Source organism: Musca vetustissima, unplaced genomic scaffold, assembly GCF_032173495.1.
Source record: "Musca vetustissima isolate MV318-11 ecotype Yass unplaced genomic scaffold, APGP_CSIRO_Mvet_v1 utg14666, whole genome shotgun sequence".
NCBI lineage: Eukaryota > Metazoa > Arthropoda > Insecta > Diptera > Muscidae > Musca > Musca vetustissima.
In genome coordinates, this window is record NW_026878322.1 from 75,919 (window position 1) to 96,258 (window position 20,340).

General features: G+C 36.7%; 4 protein-coding genes across 4 annotated transcripts; 2 read left to right on the forward strand and 2 right to left on the reverse strand.

Annotated features, from left to right (window-relative positions):
• Positions 1 to 5,665: 5,665 nt before the first annotated feature.
• LOC133323118 (alpha-endosulfine) lies at positions 5,666 to 6,190 on the forward strand. The gene is made up of 3 exons (XM_061532072.1): positions 5,666 to 5,742; positions 5,818 to 5,934; positions 5,994 to 6,190. The coding sequence occupies exons 1-3, from the start codon at positions 5,677 to 5,679 to the stop codon at positions 6,165 to 6,167; spliced, it is 357 nt and encodes a 118-aa protein (XP_061388056.1). The 5' UTR covers positions 5,666 to 5,676; the 3' UTR covers positions 6,168 to 6,190.
• A 2,283-nt stretch (positions 6,191 to 8,473) lies between these two features.
• LOC133323114 (tubulin polyglutamylase complex subunit 2) lies at positions 8,474 to 9,454 on the forward strand. Its single transcript, XM_061532069.1, has 3 exons — positions 8,474 to 8,543; positions 8,602 to 8,769; positions 8,829 to 9,454. Exons 1-3 carry the CDS (start codon positions 8,474 to 8,476, stop codon positions 9,452 to 9,454), a joined length of 864 nt encoding a protein of 287 aa, XP_061388053.1.
• A 250-nt stretch (positions 9,455 to 9,704) lies between these two features.
• Positions 9,705 to 11,285, reverse strand: LOC133323116 (viral IAP-associated factor homolog). Its single transcript, XM_061532070.1, has 2 exons — positions 11,154 to 11,285; positions 9,705 to 10,425 (listed from the first exon to the last, which is right to left on the reverse strand). The coding sequence occupies exons 1-2, from the start codon at positions 11,283 to 11,285 to the stop codon at positions 9,718 to 9,720; spliced, it is 840 nt and encodes a 279-aa protein (XP_061388054.1). The 3' UTR covers positions 9,705 to 9,717.
• Positions 11,286 to 11,796: 511 nt separating this feature from the next.
• Positions 11,797 to 17,167, reverse strand: LOC133323117 (anoctamin-5). Its single transcript, XM_061532071.1, is given in 11 exon segments — positions 11,797 to 12,228; positions 12,292 to 12,382; positions 12,458 to 12,851; positions 13,734 to 14,187; positions 14,245 to 14,409; positions 14,471 to 14,688; positions 14,746 to 15,326; positions 15,393 to 15,538; positions 15,975 to 16,758; positions 16,909 to 17,093; positions 17,159 to 17,167. Coding segments are annotated over 11 exon segments (3,459 nt in total).
• Between the last annotated feature and the right edge of the window lie 3,173 nt (positions 17,168 to 20,340).

Here is a 20,340-nt window from a genome sequence, read left to right on the forward strand (position 1 = left end):
GAATAATTCTTAATTCTTTGAAATGAGCCAAACGGAACTATTTCCCAATGTATGATACGAATCAAAGGAGGCAGATGAGAACGGACATTGTTTAGAAAGAGACATGGCAAATCAAGTGATAATAATAATAAATAATAGGGATGTGTAGAATGAGTGTGTGAGGCATAATGATGATATTCCCATCAGCTGTGAGGAACAGCTGATTGAGTTATGGTCTTTGGGAAATGAACCACTGGAACTATATGTAAATATTAAAAACGATGATTATTATTTTTTTTTTAATTTATTTCCATAGGTGATGGGGATATATTTTTTCTTGGCGGGAACGGGTACCTGTTTTTACGGAACCGATTATTACAAAATGAATATCATTCTAAATATTATATCTCTTTCCTCTCCTTCATGTCCTCACACACACACACAAAAATTATTGACTTCGATGAAAAGAACGACCAGAACTATTTCCTTCCAGATGATACGAATGGCCCAAAATTTCGTTCTGTTTACGAACGAGTGTGTAAGGCAAAATTGTGATATTTGTATCAGCTGTGGGAAACAGCTGATGGTGTTATGGTTTTTGGGAAATGAACCACTGGAACTACATCTAAATATTAGGGAACAGTTCTAGTTTAGTAAAAACGATCAGATTTTTTTTTATTGAAATTTTTTCAGGGTACTGTTACAGATACCTGGTTATACGGAACCGATTATTACAAAATGGATATAATTTTTAAATTTATACCTCCATTTGTGAGATAGAGTCAAAAAAACCGGTTTCTGGACCCAGATGTTTTTAAAACCAGTCGAACCAGAGCCCCAAATTATGTACTTTTAGCTTTCCGATATGGTTGTGGCTGTATCTATTTTAGGCCAAAAAATATGGACCTTCGAACACTACAAACATTCTGGGGCATCACAGCCGTTCGATCTATAGATTCTGAAATCTTCTCGACCACCTATTGCAAAAGTTCGCAAGTCGAAAAGGTAGCAGTAAATGGTTTTAACAATCTGGCTGCAGAGCCTCAAAAATCCATCGGACCGAAAATTTCCCGCTAAAAATCTACATCGGTTGCCATTGTTATCACTGAGCATGAACGTGATCGTTGTAGCATTTTATATGAACATATTTTTCCTGCTTAAATTCAATCTGATTCTGTCTCCAAATTAAGAAATGCAGCTACTTCCACTAGCTGCAACCACAGATCTTCAGGAGTAAGATGAGTAGATTTGAATTGGCGATTGAACAAGTGCAGTGTGGTATGAAGGTCCGTACCATATGCTTGGGCAGACATCCTGCACCTGGTCATCAATCCGTGCCCAATACGAATTTAGACAACTGCGCCACCCTGAACGTAATTGGGCCCAATTTACTCTGGTTTGTCTGGGCATCTGACGTCCGCCAGCTGCTATGGGTGAGGGGTGAGCTCCGAGGACGGCATTCAATCTGCATTCGTTCAGCGCTGCGGCTACTGCATACAGATGCAGTAGCCGCAGCTATTTAGACTTGCTCGATAGGCAACTTGATATAGAGGCTCAATTTTATATATGTTTGTATACTTTGTTTTTGTTGTTGTTGTGGAAATTGAAACCATAATCCCAGATCAAAAATATATCATTGAGAACCTTGTTCCCTTCCCAGTTTATCGCTGATAGCCCTTTGCAGACGATTTAAAGATGTTGCCGAATGCAATTTCTAGAATTTTTGGGGTATTTAGTGGTGGAAATTCGACCTGTACATTCCGAATCTTTTATTTTGTTAGCATTTCATGAGATGAACACTTTGGCCAAAGAATACGTGGTAGATATTTTCATGCTCCTCTCTGGAAAAAGGCTATCAAATTTACGAGATAGGTGTTCTACCTTTCACATAGAGATCTGAAGGGTATAAAGTTCCTAAAAATAGATGTTAAACAGCTCTGGAGATAAAAGTTACCAGTTTCACTCTACGTGATTCTGACTTCTTATTCTGAAAGTCCGCGAACGGCTGGCCGGACTATACCAGTCGTACTTGCGTAGTTGGAGTAGTTAGTGATCGGAACTGTATGTCCCACGGGTTTCAAGGCTTATAATCTCAGCATTTAATGTGGGAAACAGCCCTGGAGATATACTTCTTATTCCGGTACGTGTGGCCGGATTATACCATGGTTGGGGGCTAACAAAGGCTTTTAGGATGACAAGTACCACCAACACTGTATTAAATATGTCCTTTTTTAAAGAATAACTTTTCAAGGTATATTAGAAGCGTGGGTTATTAAAAGAATACCTTTTCAAGGTCTATTAGAATTTTTAAAGCATATTTTTTCAAGGTCTGTTAGAAGTGTGGATTTTTAAAAAATTCCTATTCAGGGTCAATTAGAAACAAGAATTTTTAAAGATCAATAACTTTTCATAGTCTATTAGAAGCGAAAATTTTTAAAGAATACCTGTTCAAGGTCTATTTGAAGCTTGGATTTTTAAGGAATAGGTTTTCAAGTTCAATTAGAAATGAGGATTTTTAAAGAATATCTTTTAAGGGTCTATTAGAAGAGTGGATTTTTAAAGATTACATTTTCAAGGTCTTTATAGGAATTATGAAGTTTTAAATAATATTGTTCCAAGGTCTATTAAACGCGAGGATTTAAAAAAATATATGTTTTCAAGGTTTATTAGAAATATGGATTTTTAAAGAATATTTCTCTTCTCCCAAGGTAATTTTTTCACAAAAAATCTAAAATAACCTTCTGAATTTTTCCGCCTATAAAGAAAATTTTTTACATTTAAAAATATTCTGGGAAAATATGACTTAATCTAACCCAATCACATTCTAAAATTAACAACCAAAACAAATAAAACAATTGGTAATTAGGAAATTTAATAAAAACATGAATATTTTAGAATTTCTATTAAACTTTAGCTAGAAGTGTGGCCACACACTCATTTCATAGCCAACGCCGTTACTTGTGCTACCTTCATAACGGCGTACTAACCTCTTGCCTGTTAAACAAAAGTCGTTGGCAACGCGAACCAAAAGTTCTTTGCAAGTCGAGAGCAAAAATCGACTTTTAGACTTTTCAATGCAAAAATTTCGATTAATCGATTAGTCGAAAGTCGATTTACTTATCCCTGAAAAATATACCGAGAAAATTTGTAATAATTTGCAAAGCAATTGAAGAAAAAACAGAAATTACTTCACTCAAAAAATACTAGAAACCAGAATCAATTACGTTGAAAATATTTAAAATTATTTAAAAAGAATAACAAATAACCATTTCAAGTATTTGCGTGTCGTGAAATTGTTTTAGTGGGGCAATTGTAAAACAATTGCTTAAGCAGCAGCATTAATTTTTTTGCTCTTCGGATTATTTTCTGGCAAGCAGCTAGGTAAGTCGATAATTAAAGTGAAATAAATAGTAAATTAAATGGGGAGAGCTTTAAAGAAGTAAATAATAGTGAATTTTATTGTTTATGTTTTTAATTTTAAAAAATTCCTTGTTAAGTATTTTATTAATAGTTCGAGAAACTGCATCCATTTGACGACTAACCTCTTCTAGAAGTGGTTGCCCTTGCTCATTTTTTCCTCTTTTTGTGTGTGTTTTCTTTTTATTTGCTTTGCATTGCAGTTTTTTCTAGTGGTTTTCCTACTCCGCCATTTTGATGCAAACCAACAACAACAGCAGTATAAAAAAACTTGCAAATAGTGCAAAACATTTTTTTAAGTGTCATATCTATAATATGTAATGTGCAAAAATATATATATGCGTATTGTTTTGTAAATGATTCATTGAAAAGAAAAAAGTGTTTGTTTTTTATTATTATTATTGTTTTGCTTGCTGCCTACAAGAATACTGTGTGCTTGCTTCTTGATAGTTCTCTTTTTAGTTTTGTTCTGTCTTGTCTTGTTTCGTTTTTTTTTATTCATTTATTTGTTTCATATATGGTTTGGCATTTGTTTACATTATACGGCGGTGGCGGCGAGACAAGCCATTGCAAATTAATTCGCGTTCTCTCTTCCTCCCTCCGTCTTCCTCTCTCTCTCTTTCTCTTGTTCCCTAATAATTAGCGTGGTTTTATATTTGTCGGGATCGGGATCGGTGTTGAGAGTTTCTCTCTCGAGAGAGAGTAATTAGAGTTGCGCTATTTTTAATTTTGTAACAAGCGTACTTTTTGTTAACAAAAGGTACGAATTGACAAATACCAAAACAAAAATTCGATTTTTTATTATTCTTGAATACATTTACGCTTAAATTATAACATATGTTATTTATGCAAATAACTGGTATAAATATTGGCCAATATTTCTCGATAATTATAATTTATTATCATTTGAAGTAGAATTTAAGGTACATTTTCGTACTTTTTTGTTTCTACCTGTGGTAATGTTTTCCAACACAATTCACAATTTACCACTGAGAGAGAGAGAAACTCTCAACACCGATCCCGATCCCGGCAAATATAAAACCACGCTTATAACTGTCAATATTTAATATGATAAGTGTTGCCAACTAAATGTTATTTCCTATTAGCATTTGAGTGTTGAGAGAAGAGAGCGAGAGATGTGTGTGTGTGTGTGTGTGCGAAATATGACATTGCTTTGATGTGAGCTTTGTTTGTTGTCTGGTGAGGCTATATTTATAATTTTAATTAGCAATTAACTAATAAAAAATTATTAATAAATAAACAAAAAACAGAAATAAATAAATACGATTGATGTTAATTTATGAAGCATGATTTTCTATGACGTTTGCAAGGAACAACAACAGCAAAGATATGGATGGAGTCTTTTTGACAAATTATTAATTGTCATTGAAGCATTCAATTAATGTCATGACTGACTTCCTTGTGAAATTGTACTCATTACAGTGGGCATGGGGAGTGCAAACAGCAGAAAAGGACGAGTGTAAAAAAGTATTCGTAGAAAAGGAACTTGAAAATAATTGGAGGAAAGCCTGAATTTTGAAGATTATATTTTTCAAAGTATATTAGAAGCGTGGGTTTTTTAAGGTCTATTCAAAAGTGTTCAATTTAAAAGTGTTCATGTTTAAAATAGATCACGTATAAAGTCCTACCCTATTGTAGGTCTTCTATATAGACAGAAGACCTTCTGAAGATCTATATAGACCTAATACCTTCTGAAGGTCTGCTCTATAAAAATAATACCTTTCGAAGGTCTTCCTTAAAGGCAGAACACCTTCTGAAGGTCTTCTATACAGACCGAACATGTTCTGAAGGTCTTCTATACAGACCGAACTTCTTCTGAAGGTCTTCTCTCTAGGCACAGGACATTCTGAAGGTCTACAATATAGACAGAAAACCTTCTGAAGGCCTTCAATATATACAGAACATCTTCTGAAGGTCTTCTATATATGCAGAGGTCTTCAATATAGACAGAAGACCTTCTGAAGGTCTTCAATATAGACAGAAGACCGTCTGAAGGTCTTCTAAATAGACAGAAAACCCCCTGAAGGTCTCCAATATATGCAGAAGAGTTTCTATATGTATTGAATATAGGCCTTCAATAATTTTTTTATATTTCTAGGAAGCTGTAGCTCATCGTTCTCTGATTCCTTGACTCCTTTCTAACGTTTTTTTTTTCTAATTTCCTTTAAATTTTCCTTTTTATTTTCAGCCCCTCGGGTTCACTGTCGTCTTATTGTTTTCATTAAAAAAAGGAATCCCTTAGGATTTTCGAAGCTAAAGATGAGTTCAACCGAAGAAACCAGTAGCCAAGCAACAACACCACAAGATGGTCCCGAAGAACCACAGGTGAGAATTTCAAACTCCTTTCAAATTTGTATTTGTAATTATATAATTTTTGTTGTTGTTGTTTTTTTTTCCTAGTCAAATGCCCGTGAATTGGAAAAAATCGAAGAGGAGAAATTAAAATCAAAATACCCTGTGGGATTGAGAGGCCCTGGCGGCCATACTGCTTTCTTGCAAAAGCGGTTACAGAAGGGGGTAAGTGAATGATATATTCCTTTTTTAAATTTTTATTTAAAATTTATAATTTTTTTTAGCAAAAATATTTCGATTCCGGTGATTATCAAATGGCCAAACAAAAAGGTGGCGGCATCAAACAGGTGTTTGCCAATAAAAATACAACCGGTGAAGCCATACCAACACCCGAGACTGTGCCTGCGCGTAAAACATCAATTATTCAGCCTTGTAATAAATTCCCAGCGACGAGTTAAGTTATAGTAATTACAACAAAAAATAAGCCACATAAAAAACACCTTGCTCTTACCTCTGCAAAGAAACAAAACAAACAGAAAAAACAAAACACATGCAAATAACCTATAATTTACTCTACTACAGCCCTACACACTCTATACTATAAAATGATATTTAATATATTTTTCTGGAAACAACAACAATATTGTATGCAAATTATAAAAAATAGGTTTAATATTCCTTTTCAAAACAACACAAAATTCCTATAAAAAAGTAGATTTCTTTCAAATTATCGAAATTTTATTGAAAAAGAAATAACTGAAATTCCAAAACAAAATTTCAAAATGTATCCTTTTGAATCTTCAAGCTCCTGGCATCCATTTTTAAATCGCCTAGTTTTGTAAAGGAATAACCTTAGTTTTTATTTCTTATATAGTTTCCACCATTTTTTCTTTCTTTTGTATACGAAATCAAGCATTATTTTCTTATGCTTTGTTATTCTAGAGAAAAAAAATGTTCTTGCAAAACCAGGGGGTAAACATAAAACAAGCCTTTATCTTTAGTTATTAAGTCATTTTAATTAATTAATTTTTTTCTGCTTACTACTCATTTTTGTTCTGTAAAATTACAATTACAAGCAAACAACAAACAAACAAAAACCACAAAATCGAAAACGAATTGAAAAACTTTACAAAGCAAAAAAATATTAATAAAAAAAACACTAAATTAAAAATGCATATTTATGTAAAATTACAAATTGTTAAAAAGAAAAAGGATTTTCATTAAAGGGGTGGCTGGAAAAAAGGGCCTCAAAGGATTTTCATAAATAGAACACGTAAAAGACAGAACACCTTATGAAGGTCTACTATATACACAGAGGACCTACCAAAGATCTTCAAAAAAGATGGAAGACCTTCTGAAGGTGATTATTTCTTTTTTAGATATGTTTTCAAAGACCAAAACTCTGAAACGGAATAATGTCGATGGCTATAGAGATCAGACAGAAGATATATTACGTATCAAGGTTGCACTTTCCCAACCACTTTAGGTTTCTAATCATGATGTAGATTAGAACAAGTTTAGTTGTTGAGAAGAATCTAAGACTCGGTGGAAAATAAGCACCCACTAGTCTGTGCCGCCTGTAAGCCAGTTCTGGACTGTGACCCAGAAGATTCTCAATTATCTCAACGCAGAGTGTACAGTAATCAATTAAATCAAGATCCCATTTACTAGTAAAGGCCCTGATATTGCAATGACCAGTAATGATTCCTGTCATTACTCTTATTTCCTCGTCTAGCTCTTTCATTACCCAAGATGTCACGGTGTCTTGGTTGCCAACATAGCCGATAGCTGTAAGTTCTTCCAAAGCTATTCTACACTTGAAGAAGGCCTCAGATTTGATATTTGATTTGATGGCTTTAAGAGCCGCTTGACTATCCACGAATATAGTCACCGGTTCAACGACCTCTGCATCCAGACTTTTTATCAATTCCGCTGTCTTCCAAATCGCGAAGATTTCAGCTTGGAAAATACTACAGTTGTAATCCAGCTCGGTGGGTTAACTCAAGTCATAGCCTTTCACCGTAGACGCCTGCCCCTGTACCTCCTTCCATCATGGATCCGTCTGTATAGAAGGGCAGACCGTCCAGAGGAGGGTTACTACGGCACCAGTCTACTAGGAATAACGACATCTACATCGTCAAATCTCAGGACTGGTTTTACGCGTTGGTCCAATGTTATACCTGGCTCGTTCAAGCCATTTTGCATAAGTGCTGCGGTTTTTATTAATGCAGCGTCCTATTTCCTTTTTTTGAGGATTGTGTCGTCGTCGGCTTATTCTTCTAAACCATGGACTTCAAAAAGTACAAAGAAAAAAATCGAAAGATATTAAATTGCAATATTTTGGCGGTAAAAGGTTCGTCTTTTATTTGTGTGTTATTTGTCATAGTAGGCCGAGTTGCCAATCGCAATTTACTTGCCGCCGCCATAGACGTAGTGGATTTTTATTATTTAATTTTTCACAATTCCTCAAAAAAAGGTAAAAGAAATGATCAAACAGTTAACTTCTGAGGATACCTTCTTAAAAATTTGCAATTATTCCGTATTTTGGTAGTTGTCACCAAATGAAGTTCATCGTTTGGAGCGCTTTTTATTTCGGTGTCAATTATTGCAAGAAGCGCTTTTTGTTTTGGTGTCACTTGTTTGCTACACTGCGTTGCCAATCACAATTAACTAGCCCAAGGTGTCAAGCCGTTACCATATAGACGTTGTTGATTTTGGTTAGTCCTTTCTTTTCCTAGTTCCTTGAAAGAAAAACTAGAAAATTATGACCAAAAAGCTAACACCTGAGGATGCCTTCTTTGAAAATCTCCTACTGGGTTTAAATAACACACTGGGTAAGTTAAAATCTATAAAAATATATAGAAAAATATCTCAAAAATTAATTCTTGTCAGCCGATGTCCCTCGCGTCTGCAATGTCAGTGTGGAAAAGCGTCAACCCTGTGAGAAGTCCCAGCTTGTTACATGGGAACAAAGGCACGGAGTCTATTTGCCGGAAGATATGAAGAAGTTTTATTTGTCCACAGATGGGTTTATACTGCAATGGAGTTATCAATATGCACGTAAGTAAATTAATAATTTTTAAAATTTTAAATTAAATTTTGTTTTATTTTTTTCATAGCCAACGACATACGTAAAGTGGGCTATATACATTTTCGCCATTTATTGGAGATTACCCTGCTAAGGGAAAATGTGGAGCCGGTGTTTGCCAACAATGCGGATAATACGAACCAGCATGGTAATTTTTCCAATACCTTAAGTAGTTATAATCAAACAACAACCGCGTCAGCATCATCCTCATCCACCACCGATCATTGGGGTAATCCTCTGCCGCAAATTGGTGCAAAAACTAAAATCTTTGAATTAAATACCATCAATGAAGTGGCCAAGGTGTGCTTGCTCTACGATTCTTCGGGTAGCAATGCACCGAAAATATATCTTTTGGAATTGGCCAATTTAAAATGGGTATTTTTGGCAGATAGTTTTAGTGAATATCTTCGCATGGCTATTGCCCATTTGGGTTTACCATATTGGGAGTTATGTTTTGCCTCGTGTGGCCTGCCATCATGGACAGAACAATTATTTTTACTGTTGGCACCCCATCTGTTGGAAGAAAATGAAACAAGACGTAGTAGAGTGATAAATCCGGGACCCGAACATCCTCACAATCTACTGGATCCGAATATATTTCGTGTTAAATTTAAGGCCTCGACGAACAAGAGTAATGCACAAGGTAAACATAAGTAAGCAAATTTGGTGGGGGAATTAAAAACAACTCAGAAAATATTTAAATATTTTAAAATGGTGGAAGTTTTAAATTTTTTTTAAAAAAATCCACGCCTGCGGTCCAATCCGTATTGAACAAATATTAAAAAAAATAATTTATTTAGTTTTCTTATTATTTTCTTTTAATTATAAAAAATATTTCTTTTTTTGAAAATTATTCTATTGCATTTTTTTGTGTATGTGACTCAAGACATTTAAATAAAAAAACAAATACTTGTTGTTTCCTAATCGAAATCAATGTGATTTTCCAAATCGGCAAACATTTTATCCTTAATACGTGGTTTGGGATCTTCCTTAATTTCCGTGGGCACTGCACCAGCTTGTCCCAACATATATTCCAATTCATCTTGTGTCAGTTTGTCACCTCTCAATTCCAAGGGGCCAACATATTGTTTTCTCAGCTGGCCCTCAAAGTAAACAAACACGGTGGGGCAATTCTTTTCGGGGAAATTTGGTATACATGTGGTGGCAACAGAACGCAGGAATTTCGTTTGAGGATAACGTGCAGCCAATGCTTGCATATGATGATGGATGAGAGAACACAGTGGTACACCATTGGCATAGAGATGCAATACCACCCATATACCCTCACCAGCCTTGGTAACTTCATCGACATAATCACAGCCAGCTATCTCACGTACTGTACCAAATTTAGCTTTCTCGGCGAATGCTCTCATTTCGGCAATACGTTGTTGACGATACCGTTCGAGGACCTCTTCATCTTCAGAATCCTCCAGTTCATCTAATTCATCCAGGTTCATGTCTTCTACATTTTTACGACCATCAGCAAGGTCGGTACGTTTTTTTATGGTTTCATCGATCATGGCTTGAATTTGGTCCTCCGTAATTTCGGCCTCCTTGGGTTTTTGGGGTATAATGCCTTTGGCACGCAAGACATCATTCCATTCAGTATCTTCATCGTAATTGGGTTCCTAGAAAATATAATATGACCAGTGAGGAATACATAAATATTGTAGTAATAGGTGCAGCACATTGCTTTTTGTTTATTTATTTTTAGTTCTTTTTATAGCCATCGTTGTTGTTGTTTATTGCTCAACAGTGGTATTCTTTCCATATATGGGCAAAAAAGAACGAACATCTTTCATTTGTTTACAGCTGTTGTTTGTTTTCGGAAAATTTCACTTAAACTTACCATTTTTATTTAATTTGTTTATAAATTAATTGAAAAAATACTTTAAATTTTAATATTTATATAGATTTTTAAGAATATTAATGAATTATTGTCTGTGGGAGGTGACTAATCCTCCCTACTATGAAAAGAAAATATCAATGAAATGCTATCTGCCAAAAGGAAAAATAAAATGCATGACGGCTGAGTGGTATTCACTTTGCATTGATAGCACTGCCTTTGCCAACAGCTGGTTAGTTGGCAACGTATACGTAACGGTGACGTAAGTAGTGTGTAGCATAACTAATGGCAATACATAAATACGAAAAGAATAAAGGAAATCTATTGTTTTTGTTAAAAATTGTCGTGAAAGATCTTGTTTTTTTCTGTTTTTGGACCTATTAATAGTTGCTATAAATATCAAGTAGAAATACAGCTTCAGCATGAGGATGTGTAGCCTGTATACCGCCCTCTAAGAATAAAAAAAATGTTGTGTATACCCGGTTGTGTTTTAATAAAAGTTGTTTATACCTTCCGGCCAATAGATAACCGTGCTTTTGTTCCCTTATAAAATGGCTTGGACTTAACGCAGAATTGACGTTTTTTCTCCACTGTCATTACAGATTCGTGGGGCATCGGCTGGCAAGGCTTAATTCTTAACATGATTTTGTTTTGTTTTTGCCTCGACCATCTGTCAATTTTTTCCATATGATATTTCACATGGTTGGCAACATTGCACATCGAATTCATGTTATTTATTGTGCCATGGTTCTTAAGTTAAATTAGACTATTAATCTCAGTAGCAAATCTTCAAATATTGCATTCTCAGATGTTAGCTTTTTAGCTTCATTTTGTCTTGTTTTTCTTTCAAGAAATTATGAAAAATTAAAAAAGAGTAATAAACAACGTCTATGGTAAGGCCTTGGCACTTTGGGTTAGTAAAATGTGATTGGCAACGTGATTTTTAAATATGTTCTAAGGGAAACTTTTTTACTTTTTTTCTAAAGGAAATTCAATGAACATTTATTTACATAAAAATACAATATTGAATAATGTAATTATTTTTTTTTTAATTCAAATCATATACAACCACATAAATTAAAATTATATAAAGAGAGATTGAAAATTGGTTCCCATTTTTTTGTTATTGAAGAAATTATAGAAAACATAATCTCTAATGTTTACTTTTGGCATATAGAATATCATTCTGTGATTCGGATTCCTCTTCATGTCAGGAAACTTCCCACACTGTCGATTCCATGGAGCGTCGTGGTCGGGAGGCCACCTCTACATGAGCATCGAGGCCATCACTGAGCCGGGAAAAACGACGAGCCCAACTGCGACGTGATGCAAATGGACCACCACCTCCGCCGCCGACTCCTCCACTTTCCGTGGTGGGAAATTGTAGGCTGGCATTACTGTGACGACTGCCAGCATCACGAAATACACTCATCAGATCTTGGCTATCCACTTGGGCTCGCTTCATGCCGTGTTGATATTTCGCCTCCTTGGCCAGCAGTTGTTCTCGCTGCATTTGGGTCTTAACTTCGGCTGGGATATCGGGTATAATGAACTGCATAACGCCTGTGATGACGAAGACCACGTGCTGCAGGAAATATAAATAAATGAGAAAGTTTCTTTGGAGGGAGATTGAAAAATATAACCTTACCTCAAACACCACCACAAATGCCAAGCGGGCTGCAAAAACATGCCAATAGTGGGGACTTAAACCATAGGGTTCGTAATCTTCAGGACCATTTCTATATATAAGAAATAAATTTATTTTTATTTTTTTACTAAAAATAAAAATCAAATCCCTCCCTCCATTTGCTTACCTATAACCTCTATAATAACATGTATCCGGATCTTTTTCCGTTTTGGCACCCCATTCCTCCTTATAATCCGATGTATTGAACACCGACAGTGAATGTTCGATATAACCCACTAGGGTATTCGATTCGGAGTAGACGAATTTATAGACCATACGTGGTATAAAATCACTGGTATAGGCAATGACAAAGGCATTTGAAACCACCGCCGTATAGGTTATAATCCGCAATATGCCATACCATGCACCAATATCTTCAACACGTTCGGCTAGCGGTCGTCTGGCCTGAGTTACCATTTTATAGGCATCCAAACGTATCTCGGCAACATTATTGAGCAAAGCGAAAAGGGGAGCCAAGGGGAAGGCTGCCACAAATAGGGTTACGAAGCCATATTGGAGAACTGCAAAGAAGGGGGACATTTTTATGGATTTTTAAATGGAACGTTTTTCAGTGCGGATAGGTTTTCAAATGAGAGGGAAAATAAAGTTATTTAAATTTTAGTTTTTAGTTGCCGTTAGGTTATCATATGAGAGAGAAATGATGGAATTGAAGTGGAACGTTTTTCGATGAGGATAGGTTTTCAAGCCAAATGGAACGATTTTATTTGAGGGTAGATTAAAAGCGTTCGGTGTGAATTTTTTAAACATTTTATAAGAGCTATGGGTGGATTTTTTTAAAATAATTTCTAAGGTCCCAGCCTAGGCGTGAGCTTTTTAAAGGTCCCAGCCTAGGCGAGGATTTTTTAAGATTAGTTTTAAGGACACAGCCTAGGCGTGGATTTTTTAAGGTCCCAGCCTAGGCGAGGATTTTTTAACGTCCCAGCCTAGGCGTGGATTTTTAAGGTTCCAGCCTAGGCGTTGATTTTTTAAGGTCCCAGCCTAGGCGTGGATTTTTTAAAAAATTTTTTTCGGTGTGAATTTTTTAAACATTTTATAAGAGCTATGGTGGATTTTTTTAAAATAATTTCTAAGGTCCCAGCCTAGGCGTGAGCTTTTTAAAGGTCCCAGCCTAGGCGAGGATTTTTTAAGATTAGTTTTAAGGACACAGCCTAGGCGTGGATTTTTTAAGGTCCCAGCCTAGGCGAGGATTTTTTAACGTCCCAGCCTAGGCGTGGATTTTTAAGGTTCCAGCCTAGGCGAGGATTTTTTAACGTCCCAGCCTAGGCGTGGATTTTTAAGGTTCCAGCCTAGGCGTTGATTTTTTAAGGTCCCAGCCTAGGCGTGGATTTTTTAAAAAATTTTTTTCAAGCTTTAGAATTTTTTTCTAATTGGGCGCCACTTACTCATTTCCAAATATTCATCGAACAGCGCCAACCTTCCCGGATCCTGCATATGATAATCCTGTTCCCAGGCCATGTGCAAATGACTCTCATCCTTGGTGGCCTGTTTATGCTTGCGTTGACGCCACCAATTATAGAATTTCGGAAATAGATATTCCATAAAATTATTCCAGCATTGTTTGCCAACCATAATAATTGCCAACTGAATACATAATTCCGAAAGACATCCTGCCGGATCGCATATATCATTTTTCAAACGAAAGAAATCACTGCGGCGGGCCTGATCATCTCCTGGATAATCAAAAAACCTGCCCTTAAAGAACGCGATGTAAATCAGCGACGAATAAAAGTTCATAAACTCAAAAAAGAATATCTTGAACGTATACGAATCTTCGTATTCCGTGTGGGTGCGGGGATTTTCCAGGTTCGTCAGACGTATGGCCAGTCGGTGGTAGATCTGAAAGGAGATTTTTTTTGTAAATAATCTATAAAAAATTCTATATAAAATCCCTACCCTTGTCAATATCATAATGACCACCAAGTTAATGAGGGCCGCCGTTATTGTGGTAAATAATTTGGCATGTTCATTCACGAAAAATCCCCCACCGCCATAGATCACAGTCACCATGGATATGCGGTAGATAATGGTGCCCAAAACGGCTGACAAAACTATGACAATCTGCAAAAAGTGATGGGGTTGGTAAATCAAAGAAGGACCAATTTCTGAGTTGCCAACTCACCATAAAGAATACCGCACTCCCAGTAATAACAAAACGTATCGTTCGACTCCATGTTGACATATATGGTTCTTTTTCTCTGGTCACCGGATTTATACGAAAATTCGTGGCATTCGTTTCAAATTCAGGGCGATTTTCCTCGTCGGATTCAACGCTATTCAAATCCCATTCCCAAACAATTACCGACTGTTTTCGTTTCCATAACTCCAGAAAAGTTGTAGCTAAAAGTTTTGGGTTACCAATCAGGTGTTGCCAATCAATGTCTTCTACATACTCACCCCAAAATGACATGAAAATCGCAAAGAATACCGTTGACGGATTATCGAACAAATAGGTAATCCTCGAAAACAAACATGACTGAGACAACCTCTGATAGCTACAAGCCTTATCACATAGCGGACAGAGTGTAATATTACCCGGTCCCAAATCATTGCAAATCTCCTTACTCGGTGTATTATCTTCCGACTCTAGCGTTGCCAAACCATAAATAAAACATAGGGTACCCACAATCGATGGATATACCAACATTTCCGTATAGAAACCTAGCCAACAAAAGTACAGGGCAATTTTGTCGCCAAAATATTTCCGCACCAAACACAATGGTTGTTTTTTATACCATTGTGAGGGATGGGCCCAGGTTTGATAGAGTATTCGACGATCCAAGGAGACGCCACTCGAATGCGGACGATCATAACGTCCTTCGTGCAGGGGGAAACAAGCTAAATAGGTTTTATCATTGAGCAAACGACGTATTCCGCAACGATCACTGTCATCGAAGGGAGTGCGCAGCAGAACCTGCATAACCATCAGGGAACGTTGGGCGCTGGTGAACGAGGTGGCACGATCTTTCACTATGAATCTGTAAGGAAGGAGGATTGTTAATTTTGGAGGATAATTTTCATGTGTGTGTGTGTGTTTGACTTACTGTTCTTCGGGATTCCCATTAGCTGTGGCAGCCTTGAAGGTCGTCTCTCCCTCCAGCACACTTTTATCCAGCTGAATTCGTTGCGTAAGTTTTTGCCAGACATCTTTCCAATAGATTATGTTGCGGGATACAATGTTCTCTTCGTCCTGACAAGAAAGAGGAAATAAAATAATAATAATGGAAGCTGATCAAGAGAATGAAAAAGGACTTCTGGAGAAAATGGACTTCTGGAAAGGACTTCATAGAAAAAACTGGTCTTGTGGTCGGGTTGCGGAGCCGTTTATAGGAAAGATTGGCAAATGTGCATTGGAAATCATATAACCGAGAAGCTAATGAAGATAATTGCCAATGGTTCAGGTTGGAAGAAGAAATCGGCAGGCAAAGGTGGAGGTTGCGCATATACTGGCATAAGCCGTGCACGCTCTCCGAGGTGAGGAGACCTTTAATAGTTTCACAATATAGAATCACGTTTAAAGGTCTTCCTAAAAAATCTTCTGAATGTCCTCCAAACACCGAAAGCTTTTTGCAGGTCTTTTCTAAATAGAACTTTCAATATTTTCGATTCTGCCCTATTCCACTTACCCATGGTGACTTAACCGAAATCGTTATGAATCTCTTGACGGGCAACTTCAAATTCATAACCTCCGCCAGGCGGGTCTCCAAACGCCAGGGTAAATGTATTTTCAAAAAATAGGTACATTCATTAAACGATTGCGTCTTATCCTCCAGTTCGACTTCGAGACCTTCTTTAATTAGATTTTCCATAAAGTTTTTACGATGATCCCGTTTACGTGATTCTGCTTCGGTCATGACGCCTAAATCCTCCTCTTCCCATGCTAAGACCATATCGATTTTACGACGACCATCACGAAACATTAGCGATTCGGAATCTAAACCTTCACGATCCTGTTTGCTGACACGTCGGGATTGAGTCTCTTCCATGGAGTTACGTTTACTTTCCTTGCGGCTGTTGTTGAAGAAGCTACCATTCAAACTCGATTCCATGGAGGATTGTTTGGAGTTATTGGTGTTGTTGTTGTTGGTTAGGGACTTTTCATAGGGTACCAATTGTTTGTAGGCAAACGGATCGTCCATTATCGTGTTGGGGGTGGGAGTGTTCGTTTTGATTACGGACTTCTCCAAATCGTCCTGCCTTGGAGTTTTGGAGTCACTGCCTCCATTGGTAATGGGTGTTTTTTGTTCCTCAGGTTCGGGTGTGGGTGGTGCCGACAGATGTAGACCCAGCGAACGATGCATTGCAGTACCGGGTAAATTTTCCAAATTATCAATTTTCGGTCCAAAGGCCTGAGTTGGACTGGGTTCGGCGGAGTCATATTCCAAGTGGGTCGGCAAGGGTATGGCCATGCTGTGGGTTTTGAAATAATTTGGGCGCCATTTTTCATTGTAATGATTGTTGTTGTTACTGTTGCAGCCGGGTAGGCTATTGCGGTGGGTATTGGTATTGGTGTGGTTGTTGCTGTTGTTATTATTAAAATAGGAAATCGGTAATACTGACATTTCCGTTTCCGGTGATTGTTGTTGTTGCAGCTGCTGAGCATAAAGATTTGTTGGTGTGTGTCTATCACTGTGGCTGTCGCTGTCATTAATCAGCAACGAATAGATATTTTCCGATGAACTCTGTTCGGCATGATGGGCACTGTGGGACGTCTGAAAGGGTGAGGGATCGAAGAGGCTTAAATCCTGAAAGGAGAACAACAACAAAAATTGGTATTAAAAATCGAATACCAAATGGCGCCCAACGTGACATTATCCATTTAAAGAAAATATGCAGAGGGAAAAGTTCTCAGAATTTTTGTCTATAAAAATCGGCAGGACCTCAAGTCTGAATTTTTTCCTATAGAAAAAAAGTCGCCAGACCGCAGGTCCAAGTTTTTTCTATAGACAAAAATTCGGTCCATGTTTTTTTCTATAGAAAAAAAATTTGACCGCAGATCCAAGTTTTTTCTATAGAAAAAAATTCGTCGGACCACAGGTTCATGTTTTTTCTATAGAAAAAATTCGTCGGATCCCAGGTCGAAAAAAATTCGTCGGACCCCAGGTCCATTCGACAGACCGCAGGTCCAAGTTTTTCCTAGAGAAAAAAATTCGTCGTACCACAGGTCCATGTTTTTTCTATAGAAAAAAATTCGCCAGACCGCAGGCCCAAGTTTTTTTCTATAGAAAAAAATTCGCCAGACCGCAGGTCCATGTTTTTTCCTAGAGAAAAAAATTCGCCAGACCGCAGGTCCAAGTTTTTTTCTATAGAAAAAAATTCGCCAGACCGCAGGTCCAAGTTTTTTTCTATAGAAAAAAATTCGTCGGACCACAGGTCCATGTTTTTTTCTATAGAAAAAAATTCGTCGGACCACAGGTCCATGTTTTTTTCTATAGAAAAAAATTCGTCGGACCACAGGTCCATGTTTTTTTCTATAGAAAAAAAAATTCGTCGGACCACAGGTCCATGTTTTTTTTCTATAGAAAAAAAATTCGTCGGACCACAGGTCCATGTTTTTTTCTATAGAAAAAAAAATTCGTCGGACCACAGGTCCATGTTTTTTTCTATAGAAAAAAAAATCGTCGGACCACAGGTCAATGTTTTTTTTTTCTATAGAAAAAAAAATCGTCGGACCACAGGTCAATGTTTTTTTTTTCTATAGAAAAAAATTCGTCGGACCACAGGTCCATGTTTTTTTTTCTATAGAAAAAAATTTGTCGGACCACAGGTCCATGTTCTTTTTCTATAGAAAAAAATTTGTCGGACCACAGGTCCATGTTTTTTTCCATAGATAAAAATTTAGCTGAGGATTTTTTTCTATAGAAAAAATCGACCTCAGTAGTTGAGAATTTTTTTTCTATAGAAAAAAGTTATCCTCAGTAGCAGAGGAATTTTTTTCTATAGAAAAACGTCTTCCTCAGTAGCTGAGGAATTTTTTTCTATAGAAAAAAGTCTTCCTCAGTCGCTGAGGAATTTTTTTCTATAGAAAAAAGTCTTCCTCAGTAGCTGAGGAATTTTTTTCTATAGAAAAAAGTCTTCCTCAGTAGCTGAGGAATTTTTTTCTATACAAAAATGTCTACCTCCGGACCTGAGTATTTTGTTTTTCTATACAAAAATGTCTTCCTCTGGACCTGATGAAGACTTTTCTGTAGAAAAAAGTCTTCCTCGGGGCCTGAGGATTTTTTCTATAAAAAAGTCATCCTCAGTAGCTGAGAAATTTTTTTCCTAAAGAAAAAAGTCTTCCTCAGTAGGTGAGGAATTTTTTTCTATAAAAAAAATCATCTGAAGATCTGGCGTTGAATTTTTTTCTATAGAAGGAGTCTCCTTTGGACTTTTGTTTTTTATGGAAAATCCATCCTCAGGAAAATCCATCCTATGGAAAATCCTAATTTTTTACTTACCGCTCCCGTAAACAATCGTCCCGCCACAATACCGCTATCCTGACTTAGTCTTCTTGCGTATAGAGTTTTATTTGAACTATCACCACGAGCGGCCATTCGTTCACTTTTGGCTGGACTTGAGACAATCTGGCGTTTGCCCAGTGTCGAACGTAGTGGGGCATTTCGAAGGGCTGGTACCGAAAGGAAACCTGCAGAACAAAAAAAATACAACAGAAATTATTTATTTATAAAAATTTATTTTATTTTTGCGCATTAAAAATAAATACAAAAAATTATAAATTCAGACCAATCGACCACCCATCCAGACCGATTGGCGACTGGCGGGTTGTGACTTACGCGGAAATTGTTGCGTGGCCGTGGAGAATAGCCGGCTGTGACGTGCACTATTGCCTCGTTCACACTCCTCCTCGTCGTCGGGATCACGTACGATTAGGTCTTCATGTGAATTTGATTCGGTAATGGGTGCTGTACTGGTATCCTCTTCGAGGCTATCTATGCGAATTGCATAGGGCGGGTGGTGTTGCGACTGCTGCTGGTGGCTCTGCGTGTTATTCGACGATGACGAAGTACGGCTGCTGCTGCCATTACGTTTAAGTGCATTATTTTGTTCATTCATGTTCTTGGGGGAGAGTCAAATATTTTTTGTCAAGGCCATAGATTTGGAACTTGCGTTCTCCACTATTTTTTTTTTGGGTTTTAAAAATAGTTTGAATTGATTTTCTTTTTCAAACAAAAATTATGTCCGCTCCTAATTTACATGATTTGTTACTTAATGTTTTTTGTTGTAGTTGTTGTTGTTTTTTATATTTTCCTAGTGTTCGTTATTGTTGTTGTAGCTTTCTAATACTGCCCTGGAAAAGTTATTTTTCTTTGCTTTTAATTTGTTTTGATTTTTTTTCTCGAATCCCGACCACCAGCTGTTTCCATTTACACGCTGAATATTTTATGGTGGAGAGAGGTTTTGAATAATTTATTTCAATTCAACATTGTATTTTATTATATTGCATACCTAATAATAATTTTAATGGGAGGGAGAATTTATAAAAAAATCGATACATTTTTTCCTCAAGAAATAAAATTCCACAGTTGCAATGAGGTCAGGCGATTTTTTTGTCCTAAAGAAAAAATTGGAAATAAAGTCTAGCGATTTTTTTACTATATAAAAAATGGGTCTGGCGATTATTTTTCTATAGAAAAAATTTGAACCTGTGGTCCGACGAATTTTTTTCTATAGAAAAAAAACTAGGGAGCTGTGATCCGACGAATTTTTTTCTATAGAAAAAAAACTAGGGAGCTGTGATCCGACGAATTTTTTTCTATAGAAAAAAAACTAGGGACCTGTGTTCCGACGAATTTTTTCTATAGATAGAACAAAACTAGGGATCTGTAGTCCGACGCATTTTTTTTCTATAGAAAAAAACTAGGGATCTGTGGTCCGACGCATTTTTTCTATAGAAAAAAACTAGGGACCTGTGGTCCGACGCATTTTTTTTCTATAGAAAAAAACTAGGGACCTGTGGTCCGACGCATTTTTTTCTTTAGAAAAAAACTA

Coding starts and splice junctions, on each gene's coding strand:
- LOC133323118 (XM_061532072.1), top strand. CDS start 5,677: ATGAGTTCAACCGAAGAAACCAGTAGCCAAGCAACAACACCACAAGAT. Junction 5,743..5,817: donor ATGGTCCCGAAGAACCACAG/GTGAGAATTTCA, acceptor TTTTTTTCCTAG/TCAAATGCCCGTGAATTGGA. Junction 5,935..5,993: donor AAAAGCGGTTACAGAAGGGG/GTAAGTGAATGA, acceptor AATTTTTTTTAG/CAAAAATATTTCGATTCCGG.
- LOC133323114 (XM_061532069.1), top strand. CDS start 8,474: ATGACCAAAAAGCTAACACCTGAGGATGCCTTCTTTGAAAATCTCCTA. Junction 8,544..8,601: donor GGGTTTAAATAACACACTGG/GTAAGTTAAAAT, acceptor AATTCTTGTCAG/CCGATGTCCCTCGCGTCTGC. Junction 8,770..8,828: donor ATGGAGTTATCAATATGCAC/GTAAGTAAATTA, acceptor TTTTTTTCATAG/CCAACGACATACGTAAAGTG.
- LOC133323116 (XM_061532070.1), bottom strand. CDS start 11,285: ATGTTAAGAATTAAGCCTTGCCAGCCGATGCCCCACGAATCTGTAATG. Junction 10,426..11,153: donor GGTTATCTATTGGCCGGAAG/GTATAAACAACT, acceptor TATATTTTCTAG/GAACCCAATTACGATGAAGA.